This window comes from Ammodytes marinus (assembly GCF_949987685.1).
Source record: "Ammodytes marinus genome assembly, chromosome: 15".
Taxonomy (NCBI): Eukaryota; Metazoa; Chordata; class Actinopteri; order Uranoscopiformes; family Ammodytidae; genus Ammodytes; species Ammodytes marinus.
Window position 1 is genome coordinate 16,960,676 of NC_137219.1, and position 15,718 is coordinate 16,976,393.

The 15,718-nt window shown below is 43.5% G+C and overlaps 1 protein-coding gene across 1 annotated transcript in view; it reads right to left on the reverse strand.

Moving 5' to 3' along the window:
• The window catches only part of LOC307261931 (pleckstrin homology domain-containing family G member 3-like), a 40,072-nt gene extending 25,766 nt beyond the window's left edge, over positions 1 to 14,306 (reverse strand). Inside the window, exons 1-3 of the mRNA XM_080042619.1 lie at positions 14,141 to 14,306; positions 11,313 to 11,360; positions 6,367 to 6,434 (exon numbers count right to left, since the gene is read on the reverse strand). Of these exons, the coding sequence (XP_079898745.1) occupies positions 6,367 to 6,434; positions 11,313 to 11,317 (73 nt within the window). The 5' untranslated portion in view covers positions 11,318 to 11,360; positions 14,141 to 14,306. The remainder of the gene's footprint in view (positions 1 to 6,366; positions 6,435 to 11,312; positions 11,361 to 14,140) is intronic.
• Positions 14,307 to 15,718: the final 1,412 nt, after the last annotated feature.

A 15,718-nucleotide genomic window follows, 5' to 3' on the forward strand; every position in this document is an offset into this window, starting at 1 on the left:
GGCCCCGGGTCTTCACCGAACCATTATCAAACAGCATGAGCCTGAACATTGGAGATTAGACACTGTTGATTTCTTATCCCTCGATGGAGCAAAGAATATAGGTCACTTCAGGGATTGTCTGCTTCAAAACACAGTCCTTCATACGGTTTGATTTATACCTGCCTTTGGCCTCACAAGGAGCTTTTAAATGCTGTGTTAATAATTAGCTTGAAGGTCGGTAAATAAACCGGCAGCGGACAACAGAGGCTGAGTACACACACACACACACACACACACACACACACACACACACACACACACACACACACACACACACACACACACACACACACACACACACACACACACACACACACACACACACACACACACACACACACACACACACACACACACACACACACACACACACACACACACACACACACACACACACACACACACACACACACACACACACACACACACACACACACACACACACACACACACACACACACACACACACACACACACACACACACTGCATTCCATGCTGACAGTCAAGGTCAACACGCTGTGCTGGGAAGTTTTTGGGGGGAATTCTGGTGTTTAAAAGTGAAACTAACAGTGCTTTGCTTATTCTTCAAATTGGTCTAGTTTACTGAGCATAGTTAAATATAAAGATACTTTTGTTAGAATTGTTGAATTGATTCCTGAAATAAAAGTCTGAGAAATGTACTCTTTGATTAGACAACCAAGATAGAATAAAAATGCTGTAATAATGAAATACTTATAATAAATGAACGTTCATGGATTCACCCACAAAATATTCACCGTAAAAAAAACAGGATGTGAGAGGACAAACTCCCTTTACCAGCAGTGACATGTTTCAGAGATGACAAATCAAAAGGACAAAACTTCTCAAAATGCTCAAATTGAATCCTATAAACCACCCCTGTTCTCGGGCCTGGCTCTCAAAAGGATCACACAGTGCCAGCTCACCTCAGTGCAAAGGCATGTGATGATCCACTTAGGAAACTCCTCCATCAACAAGCCCCCCCCCCTCCCCCCCTGAGAGCCCTTCAGGCACTAGTAGAACACAGCCAGCTTAAGATCTATTCAAAACATTTCCTCTGCCCAACACACACACACACACACACACACACACACACACGGCCCTGAGGTGTGAAACCTTTAGTAAACTTTATCACCAATTTGATAGTCCACAGCCAACCTGCTGTCCTTTTAGTGCCTCTGCAGAGTCCACACAGGCCGGTGGCAGGGCAGCTGTGTATATGTGTGTGTGTGTGTGTGTGTGGGGGTGGGGGAGGGGGTCGTAGGTCATGGAACGGACCACTTCATTTACTTGGACCTATGATGCTTTTTGACTTTTATGACCTATAAACGTTGTTATGATGATTCATAGTCATGCTTAACCATACTAAATTATCAAATAATGACTTACATGCATTTCGACGTATTCCCTGCTGACCGTCTGGGGTGTCTGTGCAGAGCACTAAACACTATTCTAGCCAGTCGAGAAGTCACGTCTTCAAAGCGGTCTACCCTTTCATAATTCGTGACGTCGCATAAAAATTTGTGACGTGACCACGCGGATGTTTCCATGTATGGTAATGCTGTCACTTCCCTGTTCGCGTCTGCCTCGCGCCCTTATAGGTCCATGCTCGCGCTTCCCGCCACTGAAAGTGTTCCGGAAGGAAGGTAACCAATCACAACGGAGTGGGGTTTGCAAGAGGGGGGGGAGGGTAGCGGAGATGGCCGATGCACAGGCGGAGGGAGCGGAGATTGCCGAAGCACACACACTCAAGTGTTGACAGGAAGTGCTGGATCGCCAAAATAAGAGAAAGAGCTTCCCGAAAATCAACATAGTTTTTTGTGATGTGATTCGTGTCAGGTTGCTCTATAGCAGTGTAAAACAAGAAATTAAGACCAGAAAAGTAGTAGGCCTATAATAGGTCCTCTTTAAGCAGTTTATCACATTCAGCGTAATACAGGGTGTGAGGCCTGTTTTTCCCCCCTGTAGGTTAGACTTTAATAACACTTACTGTACACATCAGTCAAATGAGGAATTTGACTTGCTGGCTTGCTTTTGACAGCTTTGTGTCTTCGGCGCACACAAACTAAAACACAGAGCAGATATGTACTTGGGTCACGCTAGAATAAATGACAAGACACGGCATTTAGCATCAAATCATCTTTTGCAATAACATGCAATTAACATTACTGAGCCGTTGTTGTGTGCAAGCATCACGTCGCCGGTGTCACTAAACAATTCGAATGCACTGCGCGTCTGCATTACAGAAAACGGCAACTGAATGCGAGGCGTCATGGAAGAAGCTAATAGAGGCTGAAGAGTTTTACATTGATTCAAATGAGTTTCTAAAAAGGGCTGTCTAACAGGAACACCCAGAGCAGAGAGCCTGTCACTAATGTGGGGTAATCCACCGGAAGGAGCTCTATAGGAGGAATGCAATTGTAGGAGGCAGTAAAATCATTTACATTGAAATCAATTCATTCCTTTTGGGGGAGTAGTACGGGAGTCTCCGCCAAACAATGACAAAAATGCAGATAGAGTGGAATTATATTTACAATAGATGTGTTATATAATGATTTATAATAAGCTTACGCAACGCTGGGATAAGGAGCTGTCTGGGAGTTTCAGTTGAATGTCAGTGTCTGCATGACTTTACAAAACGTTCTTGAACATTGCTCACCTGAGGCTCATTGTGATTATTAACGCTACGACTAATCGAGCAGAGGAAAAAGTTTTTTTTTCTAGTCCAGGAGCTCCATTGACAAGCACACTCAGACATGCCAGCCATCCCCGCCATTATATATCTATGTCCACACAACCCTATGCCCGCTGGTCTGGAAAAGCTGCAGTGAATGGAGATGATCCCTGCTCACCAGAACCCCTTTAAAGCAGTACAATCTGCACACACAGCTACATTCCTGCCAGGGGGGGTTAAGTAGGTCAGAGGGAACCCATAACTTTAAAAAAAGAGAGATGCTTGGTGCTGCCTTAGGTCTGGTGACGCCTGGCTGAGCCGCTGTCATTGCATCGACCGGCTAAAAGTACATTAGCTTTTTTAACCTGATGTACAGTATATCACACATGGTATTTAACAACTGGGTACATATTGGAGCAGAGTAGCGGTGACCCCGAGCAGTCGACTATTCGACCGAAAGAGCAAGATTTGACTGACAAAGCCACAGTTGAATGGTCACAAAATGTGGTTATGAAACAAGAATCATTCTATTCTGGCTATATGGGGGTGCTGAATGCTTGATTTTACATGGAATTGCTTGGTTTCTCCCAATATATAATGACAATGTTATACATCCCCCGTTGTGGTATAATTATCAACCCACTACTGTTAATACAAATTTGAGAATAACTGATGAGCTTTAAATGAATCACTTAAGTGTGTGTGAATACATCAACATGTTAGACTAAGTCGCAATAAAAACAAGTGTTATTGCAAGAAGACAATAGCCCCTTTTACACAGCCAGTGAAAGCCGGGAATATGCCGGAATTTCGGCCCTCCGCCCTGCTGTATAAATGCGACCGTTGCGGAATGGGGGAAGAAAGGTGCAAGAGATTGTTCTGGGAATTTTACTACCTCGGGGGGTAGTAAGATTGCCGACACAATCAGTTCCGCCGCTGTATAAATGCGGCCAGCTTGTTGTTGTGGAACAGGGGGGCGTTTGACGTTCCATAGCCTACGTTCTAAACATGCGACCATGTTAGCAGTTGAAGGACGTGTGTTTAACATAACCACGGTGGCCTGATGTCCAGTAAAAATCACCAAATAAAAGGAACGGCGTAGGTCATAAGGTTCGCTGCTCAATACAAACCCCCACGCTTCATTTTGCAGAGTGTATGAGTCTATTTCTGCACGGGGGAAGTTGTACAGTGAATGGGAAAGCTAGGCTAGGCTAAGCTAGGCTGCGACCGGATCGCCACCGCTATCATTATCCCAAGTCTGAGCGTATATCCACAATATATTTCTGTCTACAGTAACGTGACTTCACACACTGTCTGAATGGCAGAACACACACACACACACACACACACACACACACACACACACACACACACACACACACACACACACACACACACACACACACACACACACACACACACACACACACACACACACACACACACACACACACACACACACACACACACACACACACACACACACACACACACACACACACACACACACACACACACACACACACACACACACACACACACACACACACACACACACACACACACACACACACACACACACACACACACACACACACACACACACACACACACACACACACACAAGTGAGCGGAGTGATGTTGTCAGTTTGGTTAACTGTCCCAGAGATGTTGGACTCGTGTAGCGAGATCAACCGGCACATCACGGGGACAGTAAAATACGGCCCTCTTAGTGCAAGCCCCAGCACTTCTGCTCTCAATTCACCGGCCAGTGTTGTTGTTGTAAAGCAGCTGACCGGCGCGGCGCTAAATGTTTACGTCACACCTGACGCTGCTTACAAGCACCTCTTTCATTCTGGAACGCTGTGTAAAAGGGGCTACTGTTGCGCCAACATGCCGGCGTTGCTTGGTTCTGTGTAAATAACACCTAACCAAGCAGAGCCGGCAAATTGCCGCTCTTTCGTTCCGTTAATATGCCGCAATCTCTTTGTAAAAGGGGCTAATTTGTAGTTGGTTGTTTCTGCCCCTTTGTCTGGTCTGGAAAAATATGGAAGCCTATGTCACAAATGAGAGTATGGATCAATGAGAAGTTGAGATAAAACATGATTCGACCATTAGTTGACTTATATCAATAAGACTATTTGACCGAAAGAATATATCCTTATTCATTATGTCAATTCATTATGTCAATGAATAAGGGGACCTAAAATTGTCTGTGTATTGGAATGCATCTTCTTAAAAAAAAACTGTTTTAACTGTATCAGTAGCTGTGTATCTGAATCTTATGGCAGTGGGGGCGGGACCTGATAAGCCTTTGGCTTCTCCTGCCACCCTTCGGACGATAACACAAAGTAATATGTGTGAATATGCAAAGAGAAAATTGTGTATTGTGTGTAATTGTCCGGAATAATAATAATAAATAAATATGCAAGGCTTGACCAATCAGATTCTACAATGTAAATTCCTAATTGCTGACTCCCCTAGAGCAGAGCCGATAATGTATGGTGCAATCTAAAACCTGCTGGCTTCTTTTCACTTGAGAACTCTCTGATCCTTAAGAGGGATTGGAGCTGGATAGTCACCACCACAACCTTTTTATTGTTTTACCTTGACCAGACTTGGGGCTACTCCTTTCACCATGGACATTCCTCCTGCCTGTTAACCACATCCAATCTTCACCCCCCACAGATAACGCATTACCAGCAGCCCTGCCCCTTAATTACCACCCATCCATCCACAGCAGGGGAGCGAGGTCAGTGACACTTTAAAGAAAATAACAGTCGGAAAATGCTTCCTCTGCAAATGTGTGCGTTCTGCCGTCAAGCCGAGGTGATTTCACACCGGGTTTCTAAGCCACAAAATGAGCTGTGAGAACGGGGTGGTGGCCTTTTGAGGAAATAGAGACACATATTTTCATGGAGGGCGGCACACGTCTCCCCCGGCCAAAAGCGTCCTCGGGCCAACGCTGAAGCAAAGGGGACAGGCGCGGAGGGAAAAAAGGGAACCATTGACACACTGCTATTCTTCAGCCAAATGTGTTCCGTAGAGAAGAGAGAGAGAGAGAGAAGGCGTGGGGAGGGGAGGGGAGGGGGGGGACAGACAGAGCAGATACAAAGAGGCCCTGTGTATCAATGCAGTGGCTCTGTGACTGCAGATAATGAAACGCTAAAATAATATGTAATTTGAGTGGCCCCGCCGATACATACAAGGTCAGCACCACTTGGCTGGCTAGACCAACCATCTTGGCTGTCGGTGATTCGGACACATTCTGGTTTCGATGTGCGAGTGGGTTTCAGAGTTTTGAGCTGTATGTAAAAGGGGGGGCTGGCCAAGCTCCACAGCCACACAAAGAGCCTCTCTGCCCGCCTGCCTGCCTGGACTGTAGGAGGAGAGTTCAGCGCTGCCTCTCTCTCAAAGTTTTTTTTTTTTCCTCCATTTCCAGCATTTTTCCACTTACCTCTGCTGTACTTCAGTGTTATGTTAGTGCACTGTCCCAGGGAACTAGATATACCATTGGGACTAACCCAACTTATTTAAAAAAAAAATCCCTATTATAAAGAGTAGTCAATTCATAAGCAACAAATTACCAGAGCATGGGTCATACTACAGTTTATAATTGCATTGATCTTCTTACCTTCCCCCATTGGGCCCTGGTGGAGAGCAGAATGGGATCCCTCTGGCATGGCACTCAGGCCTCTGGAGCTGAAGAAACAAAAACATGAAGGTTTGTTCAAACAGAATGCGGGCACTCCATGTCAGGGCTTACAGTGCTTAGAGCATGTCAATGTGTATCACTCTTGGTGGGTTCTCCTTCAAATACACCTTTCTCTTTCCTTTTATGCTTTTCTTTTCTCTTCTCTACTTAAGCTTTTTTTCTTTTTGTCAAGTGAGCCCCGCTTCCTCCGCTGGCCCAGCTCATTGGAGGCGAACTAGCAACAGTCCATTCAGGTCTTATATAAAAAGGGAAATTCTTCCCATTCCCCATGCTCACTGCACCGCCTTCGCCTTGGCCCATGCCAGTCACTTTGCTAATATATAGCAAAGCTTGGGGGCTGAGGTATGCACAGTAGAGGAAGTGATATGAGCTCATGCTAATCAGTAGAGAAAGAGCAGGAGCGGGTTAGAATGACTACAGTGACGTAACGTGAATGTAACAGTCAAGTGATAAAGCAGCTACGGAGTAAATGGTAGAGGGTTTGACATTTGGGAAAGTCTTGAGCGCTATACGATATCAAGTGTGCATCTTTAGTCGAGGTGAATCTTAAAAACTGCATATTTTAACTTGTTCTGAACCCAATTATTATTCAAAAACACCAACAAATATATAGTAAGGGTGGATTTCTACCCTAACTGCACTCGTGGATCATAAGTAATGATAATAAAAAAGTAATGTTGGTATATCTAAACGCAACCTCTCAAATGTCCTGCGTCACCGGCTCCTCTTTCTAAGCGTTATGGAAAAATGTATGTCCATTGGAATGGACGGGGGATCTGAACGGGTAAATAAAGAGAACGGTTGTGTCTACTCCATATAAACATGCCTTGTTTTGTTGCAAATAAATCCATGTCACACCAAAACCTGTCCTGTGACATTCCAGGTTGACCCTAGCCTGGCTCCGCCCGCCCGCCTACTTCCGGCCAAATTTCATTTTCCCTTCAGTAGTCAGTCTGGGTGTACAGTGCATTTTCCCAGTTCTCCGGAGAATCTACAATCGTCCAATCAGCGAACAGAGCGAGTGGCTGAGAACGATGACGTCGAAGTCGCGCTCCAGTTTCAGTTGAATGCTGCGTTCCTTTATACTCGGAAGAAGGAGATTTCCGACTTGGTAGTTCCGAGTTCCGACCCGTCTGTGTTCCAGTGCATCTGCTCGCGAAAGTATGGACGCCTAAAACCTTTCTCGTCCAAATAACTAAACGTTAGGCTCTAACAAGTTACTGTTGCCAGGTACCGGTAGATTCATAGACTACAATATGTAGTGAAGTCGGAAATTTCCGAGTTCCCTGTCCAACTGGAACGCACCGTCAGAAGCTGGCTCATGACACACGTGACGACCAAACGTGATGCGATTGGTTGGCTAATCCAGAGTGGCACTGGGCAGATCCAATAGTTTTAAACTTTGACAGACACCCGCCTCCAAGTGAGTGAACGTTTGCCAATTACAGCACATCCAGACCTTCTGTACAAATGAAATGAAGTACGATGGTCTGGTTGGACCAGGCTAGGTTGACCCCTGGTGGCATGTACTTTTTCCTAATCCCTCATGCCAGGCTGAAGGCAGTGCTGTGTTAATGATGAGGCGTGTCCTCTTTGGAGCCACTGTGTGTGCTGCCAGTTTTCTCACATCACTGCCTCCTCTGGCTCCTTACAACGCACTAACATGGAAGGCTGCGCATGCATGAGAAACTCATCTCCCCTCCCTGTGATTCCTGGTGGTGAGCCTCCGGGCCTTTTAAACATTTGGCATTCTTGGTCCAGCTAGATCAGAAGGAGCGGGAATTCTTCAGGGATTAGGATGTGGGCATTGTTCCTAGTGCGTTATGCTTGCCACTGTGCTGAGCTTGACAGGCCAGGCCAGGGCCAGCAGCCGAGGCCTACAACCAAAAATCCACTGCTGCCAGGAGGTTCGCCCAATTAAGATGTGCAGGAATGCAAGGAGAAAAAAGTCAGAGAGCTGGATCCACACATTAAGATCACTGCTTCACTGTAGCAGCCCTGCAGCTGCCGCCTGGACTCATGTGGAGCTCGTTTAGTGGACAGAAAAAGGTCAGCAGCAATAAAACTATTTTTATTTTTTGGTTCATCGTAGAGCAAATCACAACAAGTGAACATGGCAACATATCGTATCCATCCCATCAGAATGAAATGCAGTTTCTTTTTTAAGGCTCACACAAGCCAACTATGTTCGACCTATTAACTCTAAAGATACCCCGAGGAGTATTTGATCATAAGTCTCACTGTGGAGCACAGTTTTTATGAGTGGGTCCACCACGTTTCCAAGTGAAGCACAAGCAGGCGAGTACATGGTTACAGGATACACATTTGTTTGGTTTCTTAGAGCAAAACCCCCAAATACAATACAGCTTTAATGTGCAATATTGTTTCCTTATCTGCAATAGTAACAATGAGAATGTTATCCCATTTTAACTACAAACGTTGCCAATGAGTGTATGAGTATATGATACAGAATGTAACTGAATGGAATAAAAAGCATGTTTTTATTTATAATCAATTTATTTATTTGCCTGAATTTCTTTGTATGTTTGTACAAAGAATCTTGTTTTATCGTCATGATATTCGACATATTTACAGTTTGGGGCGGCGGTAACACACCATGTTACCTGGCAATAGGCCAACAAAGGTAAATAAGAAGTAGACTGTTAGCTAGCAAATGTAGAACTAAACAAACAATGCAAGTTTTAAAATACTCTCGCTAATTAATTGACCAATCCACCGAAAATCGTCATTTTAATCCATCGTTTCTTGTGTCCTTTAACATGGCTCTGACTGAAATCAACAATCTTTTGCATCACTGAGAGCATAGAATATAACAATGCTGTAAAGACACGCAGATTTATGTTCAGTCCATTCAGCACTGCTGCTACAATGACATTCTTCACGAATGACGCCGCCTCCTCCTCGAGAAGCCTTTGACCAAGCTTGGCCAATTGATTTTCAAGTTGTGGGTAAATTTGTGTAATCCTGGGAGGGGGGGCAGGGGCTTTGAACTTGTCTTAGCGAACAGTGAACTAATAAATATCCACTCATAATCCCACCTACCACGACCTCTGAGCTAACCCCGCTTAATGGCCAGACCAAACTATGCTAATCTGGTTTTGGTCAATGAGAGGCTCGACTAGGAATGGGCTCAAAACCAAGATATGATGTAGATGTCTGGGCCTTAACAATGTTGTTCCAACGTCTTATCAAAGGCCTTAGGTAGGTAGGCCTATAGGAAATGGGTTTTGGGTGGAGAGAGTGAAAACGTCTAGCGGGGGCAATCTCAACACATCTGATCAGAATTCGACAATCATAATTTATTAACTTTCACCTCCTGTTTGCTGACATATGGCAAAATCCAAATCCTTGTTTTCCTAGGGAGGGTGTATGGCAAGATTTTGATCCTAAAGAAAACAAGACACACACAGGCTGACATTCATGCCAAGCCGGCCACCTGTGCTCTCCAACTTGCTGCCATTTCACACAAATGGAGAGCAATTTGGTTCCCACAGCTGATAACTGCATTACCCGCCCCGCAGCATGAACCTCCCGCGTGGGGAATCTGCGACTTGCTCCTTTAATTGAAGACAGATGCTACAAGAGCCAATCCGCCGGTTATTAAACGGTTGCGAAGGATCACTTCTTCAGATGGGCCAGATAAACTTCCTTGTTCTTCTAATTAGCAGGCTTTACGCTGATCCAGGCAGTCAATTCCGTTCTTTTAAAATACACAACAAACGGATGATTAAGAGGGGGACAGATGTTGGCCAAGATATGGCACTCATACAGATAAAGAGAAAATTCATACCGAGTCAACCCCACAAATGTGTTAAAAGCCTAGCTCTAAGAAAATACGCACTGAAAAAAAAGTTAGCCTATACCTTGAACCAAGACCTCAGGACTCACATGTTAAATAGGGGAAAATGGTCCTCGGGGAGTGATGACTATCTGGAGCATTTTTCACCACTGACAGCCCGTCAAGGTTATGAGAGAAGTGAAACCACTGAACATGTCTAGAGAGGAAGCCAAAGGAAAACAAGACTTCTCGTCTAGGGTAGACATGCCACTTTCTCTGTCTATTCAGGAAGGGTTACAATGGGCACAGAGAAAGTGAGTGAGGAGGATGTGAAATCATATTTAAAGTAGCTAGGAGGAACATTTGGTTTCTGATGATCCTAGCGGCACCTTTTTGGACAAAAGAGGCAGTGTTTTTGCCAGGAATTGTGGGTAATATGAAAATGTTGAGGTAGATTTTACTTTGTACTGTTCGAGCTTTTCCGGGTTTGTCTGCCTATGATATTGTATCATATATCATATTGTATGAAATGTAAAGCCCACTGAGACAAATGTATTTGTGATTTTGGGCTATACAAATAAAACTGATTTGATTTGATTTGCCTGCCGTAAATCGTTTTGTAAATTCCCGGGGAGAAAAAAAATCGGACCCATGCAAAGGCATTACTAATAACTACAAAAATAGTACAATTCTTTTCGCTGAGGGTCTTGTTTGCTGTTACAGGTCATTTGTGATCATCAGATAAATAAATAAAAATAGACTGTTTCATAAACATTTAAAAATTCCTCATAGGAGATTTAACCCAAACAAAAAAAAGCTTTATTGGATGCCAAGATTGCTGCAAATTAATTGACTGTGTTCACATTTAAAATCTGTGGACAATCCAAAGAAAACAACCACCCACCACCTGCTGTCCTACTGCCAATTGACGATGAGAACTCAATCAGTCTTTCGCACAGCAATTAACAGAACAAATAGATTTTTTTAGACGTTGGCGGAAGGAGAAGCTAAACATAGATTGCACACAATTACCTCCGCAATTCCCTCTCACAATCGGGGGACCTACCGCATAATCCTGCGCTCACCGTCTACGACCAACGAGGCACAAGGGAATCTGGAAGAATGACAAGTATGACATCAGCCCCTTGGGGATGTCACTGTATAGTCACACAAAGTGGTGTATGTTTCTTTAAAAGGTGCACTATGTCACTTTGGGGGTATCATAGAACATTTTCTAAGGTATATTCTCTTAATAAAGAACTGTGTGAAGTTAGAAGCTGCCTCAAAAGTTACCGTTTCATTCTTGTTGTTTACAGCAGCAGGGCACATAGTTTTGTTTACATACTTAATCTTAAATGTACTCAAAAATAAATAGTTTTGATTTGATGAATAGAATTATTTAATATACTGAGAATTAGATGTAGAGTAAATATGTGTTTTAAACTAACTGCTGGCTCAGCAAATATAAAACAAATCCACCTCCTCTAAAACGGCATGGTGCACCTTTAAAAGACGCCGTCATTATCAGACAGGACGGATGTTTACGTTCAGGACAAATACAACTCTAACCAGGCATGGCATGCAGAGGTCCCACGGGCTAACAACCAAGACAGCGAGTCTTTATTATTTCAGCAATGGTGCCATGTTTATCTTGAAAGACCTCTCCCTCACCCAGCACAAAATACCTCCCCCCCCCCCCCGACAGACAGCCCTTTCTGTGAGCGCCCTCTTTTCCCACATTACTTCTGCAGTTAGTCCCCTTGACACACGGCACCCTGAAGGCACCAACAGCTTTTCATTCACTATAGGGGGAAAACAATAAACCCTCACTGCCTCTTGTCATCTCAATCAAATGCACAACTTTCCACAAAAGAGCTGCCGTGACCCGTGACTTCGGGCAGACACTAAACATATGATGCCTCTTATTTTAGTCCACTGGAATTTTTTGGAGCACGCCGCTTTAGATGTGGCAATAGGACTAGGAGATCCATCCAATTCCAAATGAACACCCACAGGGCACAGTTTGCAAGAATTTTGGCCATATGGTGCACGTACAACCCGGCCAAAATAGCCCTTAATGGGAGTATAATCGTTCCCTGCTGTGCTGGAGAAAGAAAAGGGAGAACCAGCAAATTTCACCTCCACACCTTTAAAACCGCAGAATGCATACCTGGCAAGGGAAGTAGGCAAGGACCATCTTAACGGGCGAATGACAAGTGAAGATTTCCAGTTCTTGAGCACTATGGATGACAAACAGCTTGTGAAAAGGCAGTCCTCCATAACGTCCCACAGCGTTTGAAGGGGAGAGTGGAAGGCCGATGGGTAATATTAGACAGCCGGGTCTTCAAATAGAATTGGAGCGGGCCCATTTAAAGGTGCTTTACACAACACATCTGCAGGCAAACAGCTCCCTTGTGCCTCCGACCTTGGGGGCTTGTCATCATCATAACAACAAAAACAGAGAATGAGACCTCCCTTAGGTGTCTGGAATGCTAAATGGCTTTCAAACAAACCCAATGCTGCCGGCCAGGTCTCGTTTAAAGGCAACCTTTAAACTCTTACGGTGTAATCCTATCTGTGAAAATGCAAATGTTTAGAATGTGATGGTCTCTTGAGATCCAGGTCTAGAATAAAACGGGACCGAACCACTAAAATAACAAAGAAGGTGACATGACATGAAAAGACAGTCGTATATTCCACCCCCAAAGTTGTAAGGTCCCTGTATAGATGAAACAACCCTTGCACTCTGCAGCACTGGTAATTGTTATCACAGCCGCAGCATTCAAGATTCAGGAAGAAGGAAAGAAGATGCCAACTCTCAAGATTCAAGAATCTCTTCCAGCTTAGCTTCCTGTCTCTGGACCACCTGGAAGAGCCATGCGCTGTTCCATGGCGTTGAGGAAACATTAATCTGAAACGGAGTTATTGTACGTAAAAGGTCAAGTGAGGTCGAAAAGGAGTAGAAAAATGGAACTTTTTCCATTGGTAACTGATTGATTCGGTCCCATTCTTCTTCAACAGCCGGTGGGGGAAAGCCATTGACCTATGAATAGCCCTGCATTTGAAACCTTACTTGTGTCTCACTCTGGGGTGCTCATTAGAGGAAACAATTAGGGGTTTGCCGGGGCCAAGTGTGGGCACCATAGGGAAGGGAAGAGGAGGGGGAAAGAGGAAATGACAAATGATTCAACTGCAGCATGGAGGTTAGTTTCTATCACACAGTCTGACATCAATGTTGAAGTGGGAGGAAAAGAAAATCCCAACCCCTCTAAAAAAGGAAAAGAAAGAAAAAAAGGAAAAAAGAAACGGTCTCGAGCAGCTGATCAAAGTTCACGTTTGGTTTCAAAGACAAACATGACTTATCTGACTGAAACTCCTGCCCCCCCTTCCAACTCTGCTTAAATACTGTAGGTTGCGAAATTCTTTGATTTAAGTTACAATCTATACGCAATATCTGTACAGTTGAGCAACGCCAGGCTAGGAGCTCATCATGAGGAATGTGTTGGAAGTATTTCTACATGAGCACAACACTCTAAAAAGAGGACTCAATTGGCTGAATACCATGCTGAATACACAAGCACGATAAACACGCATGCAGATGTTTACAGTTCTCGCTCTGTGACAGTTGGACGAGTTTTTTTCTGTTAAAATTAAGCAATGTTAAATTTTTCAACTCAATGCCTTGTGTTCTTTCTTTTTTTTCAAACGACAGCCCAAGAAGCAGATGGCAAAGCTAATAATATGTGTTTTCTAATAGCCATCACATTGCCAAAACAGACTATGTACACAGACAGACTTAACCCCAAGAGATAAAAACACTATTTGACATCTTGGCTAGCGTAGCGGTGAGTTAGCTTAAGATTTGACAAAGTTGTCCAAATGCGGTTCACTTACCGAATACGACAACTTTTTTCCTTCCAGCGACTAATTGTCCCGGGTAAAAAATCACTCTGCAGTTTCTTGGTGAAATTGTTAAAGTTACTCCTTTAGTCAGTTTCTTCTTTACACATGTTAAAAGCCCCTCAGACACACACATCCCAGCGCAAGTCACCACCAGCTCGCACCGCGTCCGACTAAACCAAACATTGCTGCATCTTTGAAGAACTGTTAAGAACTGACGCTGCGTTCAGGGACCGTCGGAAATATAACAATAATAATTGTGAATCGCTCCTTGTGCTGGCTCATCTCGACTGGACTTAGTAAAACATCATGAATATTATTTAATTTCGCATGTTATCGCTAGAACTTGTGATTCAGTAGACTTATGTTATTCTAAGAATAAGAGTTGTTGTAATGCATTGTGTTGTTTTATTCGCGATTGTCACTAACACAAACAAATTACAACAATGTAAAGATAGCCTATTCTAGCCTATTCTTGTTTTTTTTTTCTTTGTATCAGTTTTCTAGAAAGAAGAAAGCGTTTTAAGAGATTTTGATTTACAAGGGGTAAGTGAATGCAACAAAGGACCGCCTTTGACAGGCAAGTGTCTGTTCAGTGAGTGCCAGAGTTGTTCCCACATCTTAACATCTGGCCTGCATAGTTGCGTCATTCTGTCAGTGTATGATAGTTTAAAAAGTAAAAAACAAACAGTGTTTCCCCCACCTCCAATACAGCTTTACTTTACTTTACTTTCACTATTGGGATGTGCATGCAAACCAAACCAATGTTTTTTGAAAGGACATAACAGATTGTAACCCTGCCAATTACATTTATGACCGTCGGGTCAGTAGACTGGCGGCTCACAAAGGGTGGCTTCAGTGAATCAATTGGGTGTGTGCTAATGTATGTGAGGCTGATTAAATAGATAGGACCGCTTTTACTTTGCACGACCCCCTCCCTGCCCTGCCCCGGAGGATTATCTCAAGATTCACACAGGGCTGTGAAGAAAGCAATATGCTGGAGGACCTCATTGAAAGAGTCGTCAATACGAGAAAAGGTAGCTATTATTATCATATACAGAGGTCTTATAGATTTTAAATTTCTATTGCATAAGAAGGTATTCCCTTTTATCCTAATGATTATAAATATGACAATTGTTTTAGAAAATAACAGAAATACATTTTCTGCAGCCCATAACTGCACAATGATGCAGTTAAATTTAAAATAAACTAATGTCGCCATCTGCTGGTGATACAAGGCAATGCCTCGGTCCAATTTGCAGGTAACACATTTTGGGATAACTAATAGCAAATATATAGTAGATTTTATTTGGACATGGACATGACAATGTCATTGGACGAACCAGATGCATTGTTTACAGTGTGTTAGCATAAATGCTAGTTTACAACACCTGTCCACAGGAGGCTTTTTAAAAAACAACAAAATAAACTAAACAAAACAGAAACATATTATATATAAATAACGTATTAATAATAGCCTACCTGCTCTGGGCCTGCTATTAAGGTCATAGGGCCGACTTCAAAGGGAGATTTCTACTGCATAAATCCTTGCATTTATTTAAAATAGGGACA